General features: G+C 37.2%; 2 protein-coding genes across 2 annotated transcripts; one reads left to right on the top strand and one right to left on the bottom strand.

Moving 5' to 3' along the window:
- Nucleotides 1-142: 142 nt before the first annotated feature.
- Nucleotides 143-946, bottom strand: LOC145939269 (uncharacterized). Its single transcript, XM_083043507.1, has one exon. It carries the CDS (start codon nucleotides 944-946, stop codon nucleotides 143-145), a length of 804 nt encoding a protein of 267 aa, XP_082899633.1.
- Nucleotides 947-4,054: 3,108 nt separating this feature from the next.
- On the top strand, nucleotides 4,055-6,366 carry LOC145939270 (uncharacterized). Its single transcript, XM_083043508.1, has 4 exons — nucleotides 4,055-4,139; nucleotides 4,192-5,064; nucleotides 5,166-5,504; nucleotides 5,834-6,366. The coding sequence occupies exons 1-4, from the start codon at nucleotides 4,055-4,057 to the stop codon at nucleotides 6,364-6,366; spliced, it is 1,830 nt and encodes a 609-aa protein (XP_082899634.1).
- Nucleotides 6,367-7,337: the final 971 nt, after the last annotated feature.

Below are 7,337 nucleotides of genomic sequence, written 5' to 3' on the forward strand. Positions count from 1 at the left end.
AAGCAGTGGTATCAACGCAGAGTACTCATTTTTAATTAATTTATTAAGTTTATTTGGTATATGATGTACAATATTAAATCCGACTGTTTTGAAAATCTTATCTATGTTATTTAAACTTTCTACATATGGTAAAGTAATAAGATTAGATGTAAGTTTGAATGTCGAAGCTCAAATTTGTCAAGCATTGCGTTTCAAGGTCGTCCATCACTAAGTCTGCTAAGATCGGAGAGAGAGGAGAACCCATTGGACTACCGAAAATCTGTTCATAGAAATTTCCGTTAAATGCGAAACTAGTAGAGTCTAAGATAAATTCGACGGCGTACAAGAATTGAGAGAGGCTAAAATCCGTGTTCGGAGAAATTTTATTCCATCGTTTTTCAATGGCATTTAAAGCTAATTCCTTAGGAATGTTAGTGTAAAGAGATGTGGCATCAAGTGAAACCAAAATTTCATCATCATTGATGACTTTATCTTTGATGTTCGAAACAAACGTCCAACCATCCTTTATATGCGATTTAGCTTTTAAATTAGAGTTTTGTAAAATATTGTGTATATACTTTGCCACATTGTAAACAGGACTACCAACAGATGAAATTATGATGCGTAACGGAAACCCTTCCTTATGGACTTTCGGTAGACCATAGCATCGTGGTAAATTGCCATTAGTTGTATTTAAATGTTTGTAAGTGCGATCGTCAATTAACCCGTTTTCACGCCACGATTTAATAAGAGAATTCATTTTGTTGGTAAGTTGTTTAACCGGATTTTTGTTTAATTTTCTATAAGTAGAGCTGTCTAATAACAAAACTTCCATTTTTTCTATATAGTCTTTTTTATCCATAATTACTGTGCATTGACCTTTGTCCGCTTTTGTTACAAAAATGTCATCATTAAGACTTAAGTCTTTTACATGTCCTAAAGCCTTCTTTAATAAATCTATCAACATAACTATCAATCATGATTTTGATTGGGCACATCCAAATATCTTACATAAAGAAAAACACGTTAAGAAAAGAGAAATCGCTGAGATGTTCTACATAAAGAAAAACAATAACACAATAAATTCTCAGAAGGACACTGAAAATTTGAACAATTTATATGACAAAATAATAAAGATAGTTTAGTCACGTTATACTGTTCCAATGAGCCTGACGCATATCAATTTGACATAAGGAGTTTCTCCTGTAACTTTAATTATAATTGTAAGTCTTATCGAAATCGCAATTAGCCATATATTATAAATAGTTGTGTAATATTCTTTATATTTGTACAGATCACTTGATAAGGACCAAAAAATAATGGTCGAAACGTTGTGATAGTAATTAATTAATAAATACATTTGCCAGTTTGGTCGAGAGAAAAGGAGTTATTAATTATTATTTTTATTAACTGGAGATTCCCAACATCTATCTAAAAAAAAAATTATTATATATTATTAATAATTAATAATTATAATTATTAATAATTATTAATTATTTTATGAGATATTTCATAGTTTATGTATATTATGTTAAACTAAAGTATAACATATATATCTCATAAACTATTCGCTTTTTGACCATCCTACATTATAACTTTATGCAGAATATCGTAAGAAATCGATTTATATAAAAAAATATGATTTTATTTAAAAAAATGCAACATTTATTTTTTTTATTAAAAAAATTTTTTTCCTCATTTTTTATTGTTGTAATAGCTTCCGTAAAACAGATTAATTTTTACAATCTAAATTTTTTTCTAAACTGTTGGAAACATTTCAAAAATCGTACGGACCGTTTCGCTGAACATCGTATATGTGTGTATATATATATATATATATATATATATATATATATAGTTACTATACACGTTTTTAAAATGTTTATTTTAGTTGTAAGTTTTAAATGTAAGGCGCAGTAAGGGACAGTCATGAGGTCCTGATAAGGAAAACCTGATCAGGCAATCTTAATTCTCGACGTTACATTTATAATCGGGACCCAACAAGGGCTATCCGATGAGCCCCTGATCAGGCGCTAGGGCATGTTTATTAGGTCCCTATTAAAACCCTTCTAAAATTTCTGCTCGGGTAAGTGTGTCTGATGTATATATTTCGTCGCGCTAGAAATAAGTGTTACGTATAAGCCTCGAGACCGCGAGCTCGTAAACTCTAGCCACGCGCAATAGCTAATAGCCAATCCTATCCGTGATGTCCTCGCGACCGTAACCCCCCGATGGGGCACCACATCTCACGAAACAGCGGTCACAGATGCACTATTATTTGTGGCTCCTAGCGAGACAGTACATAAGACGGTGCGTGGTAAAAAAAAGCCGAGTCTTTCGATTGTATACAAAGCCGAGTTTTTGCGATAATTAAATATTCTTGCGAATATTCGCCGTTGACAATAGAAGCCGAGTCTTCTTTCGATAATTAATACAAGACCGAGATCTTGTTAGTAACCGAGGCCGAGACCTCATATATTATAATTACACAAACATTTTAAATAAACAATTTACTCGAAAATAGTGTGTGAGATTTTTCATGCACCCTACGATTCATGGTGCCTCCTGTGAGGTCGTTTGCGAGATAAACGCGAACGATGAGTGAATTGTTGTGGATTATTAGACAGCGATCATCCGAAAACGCGAACGATCAGTGAACTGATCGTCAGCCGGCGATCATCCGACTGCAACAACGATTCGAGGATTGAGCCACAAATCGAGCGCCTGGAAGACGAGATCACATGCTGAAAGACGGGTCGACGGCAAGTACATTCTATAAATATCGAATTGTCGATTAGGCAATTTTTCCCATTGTTTATCCTTTCTGAAGCACATCATGGCCGATCGTATTAAACTGCTTCTTCAAAAACGAACGTCATTAAAAGCTCAAATTACCAACCTAATAAATCTCGTCGAACGCGAGCGGTATGACACAACCGCGCTAAAGTTACGTATGACCCGTATTGCTGATTTGTATCACGCTTACGAGGAATTTAACGATGAGCTTGTATTACTAGATCCGAGTGAACATCACACAGACGAATTTTCGAACGTCCAAGAGAGATTTTACGTGCTCGCGAGTAAAATCGAAAATATAATGAATATTACACTCGTCGCGAACACCAATACCTCTAACAACGCGACACAACTCAGTAGTTCAAGAGTCGCAATGGTCACGAAATGACGTGTAAAACTCCCGGAAGCGTCTCCATCTAAATTCGATGGTCGCTACGAAAACTGGCTATCGTTTAAAAATTTATTTATCGCGATGATAGATACTCAAACGGACCTGTCTGACGTCGAAAAATTACAGTACTTAAAATCGGCATTGACTGGCGAAGCGGCGAATAAATTAAAAATCTTATCAATCGAAGGTTCGAATTATCACAAGGCGTGGGAATTATTAAAACGTTCTTACGAAATAAAGCGAATTTTGATTTCACGTCATTTATCATTGCTCTTGAACTTGCCCATCGTGGAAAAGGAAACAACCGATGGTTTGACAAAGTTCGCCGACGACGCACAACAGTATGTCGCTTCTCTGGCCACGCTAGGAGTTAACGTAGGATCTGAGATACTCGTAAATTTACTAGAGAGTAAACTTCCAAAAAATACAGCCGAAAAATGGGAGGAAACATTAGACCGAGACGAGTTCCCAAAAATCGATGAGTTATACGAATTTCTGTACAGAACCGCAGTTCGTGTCCAAGCGCGTCCGAGAGACATTTAAACGAGACGATGACAAATTAATAAATTCACCTCCCTTTAAGAAAGGAAGAATATCTAACAAGGCGTTTGTAATCGGCGTGATGAATAATTGCACGGCGTGTAAGAATAAACAACATCCATTATTTAAATGCGCCAAATTTAAACAATTAACTATCCCTAAACGCATTGAATTCGTGAGAAACGCGATGCTTTGTTACAATTGCTTGTATTCTCATCGGGACAAGGCTTGTAATTACAGTAATTGTACTATATGCCAAAAACGTCACAATACACTTTTGCATCTCGACAAAAACACGACCGTACCGACCACAACCAACGCGGCAGATTCCAAAGAAACACAATCCAAATGACAAAAGAGGGATGGGAGCAGGGCAGCGTGTTTAGCAGCGGCTTCACCCATTTTTACGCCTCAATTAATGACAACCGCGACAGTATTTATTCGGAATCGCAATCTTAATCTAGTTAAATGTCGCGCACTGATAGACACGTGTGCTACTGCTAACTTTATATCTGAAAGACTTGCAAAACATTTGAATTCCTATAACATCATGTATGTTGCCAGTCGGCGCAATAAATTCTATGAATACGGTATCAAAGGGTGTCGTTTCAATCACCATTCAATCAGTGCACATCGAATTCCACAAGAATTATTGTGTTTATCAATTCCGCTAATATCAAAATTAGTTCCATCTGAAATGTTTCCGCGACATTCCTTAAAAATACCGTCTAATATCAAGTTAGCCGATCCAGAATTTCCTTTACCACGTCCTATTGATTTATTAATCGGGGTCGGAGCAACGCTGTCACTGTTTTCAATCGGTCAAATTGATTTATCTCAAGGATGTCACGATCTATATTTACAAAAAACTCGCCTCGGCTGGATCGTCGCAGGCGGAATAGCGTCGCGAAATCGTTCAAAAAACGCAACATGTCATTTAACCAGCCTAGAACAACAAATCGCTAAATTTTGGACGATCGAAGAATTATCTTCCGATACGCCAAAATCCCCCGAGGAATTTGAATGCGAAGAACATTTTACAAAAAATGTTACACGCGATAACACCGGACGCTATACGGTACGATTACCATTTCGCAAGGGAGATAAACGCCTCGATGATTCGCGAACCACGGCACTCAAACGCTTGAATTCTCTTGAGCGAAAATTCGATTCCGATTTGATATTAAAAACCGCCTATTCTCAAGTGATCCAAGAATATTTAGATTTAAAACAAATATCTCCGATAGATGATCCATCTGACGATGGGTTTTACACGCCGCACCACGCAATGGTAAAATCTCCGAGCGCTACTACTAAAATTCATGTAGTATTTGACGCGTCGGCAAAGTCAAAAACCGGTACATCTCTATATTATTAGTAGGTCCGACGATTCAAGATAACCTGTTCACGCATTTACTTAGATTTCGCACATATAAATACGTCATTACCGCGGACATAGAAAAATTGTATAGACAGATATTGCTGCACGAGGACGATCGTATATATCAACGTATATTCTGGCGAGAAAATAATCAAATAAAGACCTTTCAACTTAACACTCTCACTTTCGGCGTATCGTCGTCACCTTATCTCGCCATACGAACAATTCAAAGACTTGCCGATGACGAAAGTGACGCGTATTCTATTGCCGCTCGAGTTCTCAGAACTCACTTATACGTGAACGATCTATTGACTGAGACGAATACCATTGACGAAGCTCGCGCATTACGGAATGATATAATCGATTTGCTTTCTCGGGGTGGTTTTAATATTCGTCAATGGGCATCGAACGACGAACGTATTATTAATGATCTAGCCTCCGAGGCCGTTAATTCGAATCGCTTATTCTCGACAAAGATAATCCTTTAAAAACATTAGGCATAGCTTGGCGCGCGTATGACGACACGCTATGTTATTCAGTACGCTCGATTAATCGCGTTGAAAGAATTACAAAGCGAACCATTTTTTTGGAAGTTGCAAAAATTTTCGACCCGTTAGGCATGCTAGAACCCCTCATATTACATGCCAAAAAATTAATGCAGAACTTATGGCGATGCAAATTAGATTGAAACGAATCTATCCTGCCGAGCATATACACTGCCTGGATAGAGTTCGCGACACAATTAGATTTGATTAACGAATTATCTATTGATCGTTGTATATTAATCTCGGATTGTTCTGACATCCAAATTCACGGATTCTACGATGCGAGTAAAGAGGGTTACGGCGCTTGCTTATATATTCGTTCGAGCAATCAAAACAACGACGTGCGTTGTCGCCTGCTTTGTGCCAAATCTCGAGTCGCGCCATTAAAATCAATAACGATACCATGCCTTGAACTATGCGGTGCCCTTTTATTAGCCAAATTATATCGCGAAGTACGTCCGGCATTAAATCTCTCTCCTAGTAAAACAATACTGCGGAGCGATTCAACTATTGTACTGCACTGGATCAAAACCCCACCCCATCGTTTAAAAACATACGTATCTCACCGCGTGACTCAAATTCAAGAAATTACAGATTTACAAGTTTGGCGACACATAAAATCAGAAGATAACCCGGCCGATGCATTATTAAGGGATCAATTACCAAGCACTTTCCTCAATAATCAATCGCGGTTTTCAGGGCCATCATGGCTGACAAACGAGGAAAGCGAATAGTACAATGAAAACATCGAAATAAACGAAATACCAGAATTAAGAAAAAATATGTGTTTGGCGACGGTCTCTAACGACTAAAAAATATTTTTCATATTCGAAATTATTAAGAATTGTCGCGCTGTGTTTACGTTTCCGACCAACCACTACATATCGTGGCGAACTATCCATAAGAGAAATAGACGAAACAGAAACTAGAATAATAAAAATCATCCAAGCTTCTTGTTTTTCGCCCGAATTGAACGAACTTACTAACAAACGCCTAATAAAGAAAAGCAATATTGCAGCATTAAACCCATCTATTGACGAGACCGGTTTAATTCGCGTCGGCGGACGCCTCAAAATGTCCGAATTAAATAAAAAAAAATCCAATTTTGCTCCCAAGTTGATATTTCATAACGGATCTTATCATTAAAAAAACACACGAAAAATATTATCATGCAGGAATTCAAACCACTCTATATACAATTCGACGCAAATTCTGGATACTCGACAGCCGAAATCAAGTTTGTAAAGTCGTGCGATATACGTTGCTTTCGTTTTAATGCCAACACGGTCGATTATAAAATGAGCGATTTACCAAAGACGAGGGTGCGTAATGCCTTTCCTTTCTTTAATACGGGGATCGATTTCTGTGGACCGTTCTACATCAAAGAAAAAAAACATCGAAATCGAAATAAATCAAAGTATACGTTTGTGTATTCGTATGCATGGCTATAAAGGCAGTGCATTTAGAACTCGTAAGCGATTTAACCACCGACGGATTTTTATCAGTGTTACGGCATTTCATAGTTAGACGAGGTATCCCGACACATATTTACTCAGACAACGGCACGAACTTCATAGGAGCGAACAATCATTTGAAAGAATTATACGTTCTTTTTAATTCCGACGAACACAAAAATCGAATAAATCGATTCGCCATCGATCATCACATCACATGGCATTTTATACCTCCTATAGCTCCACATTTC

This window comes from Prenolepis imparis, unplaced genomic scaffold, assembly GCF_030444845.1.
Source record: "Prenolepis imparis isolate NDT839.2.m4 unplaced genomic scaffold, iyPreImpa1.0 SCAF_8, whole genome shotgun sequence".
Classification (NCBI taxonomy): domain Eukaryota; kingdom Metazoa; phylum Arthropoda; class Insecta; order Hymenoptera; family Formicidae; genus Prenolepis; species Prenolepis imparis.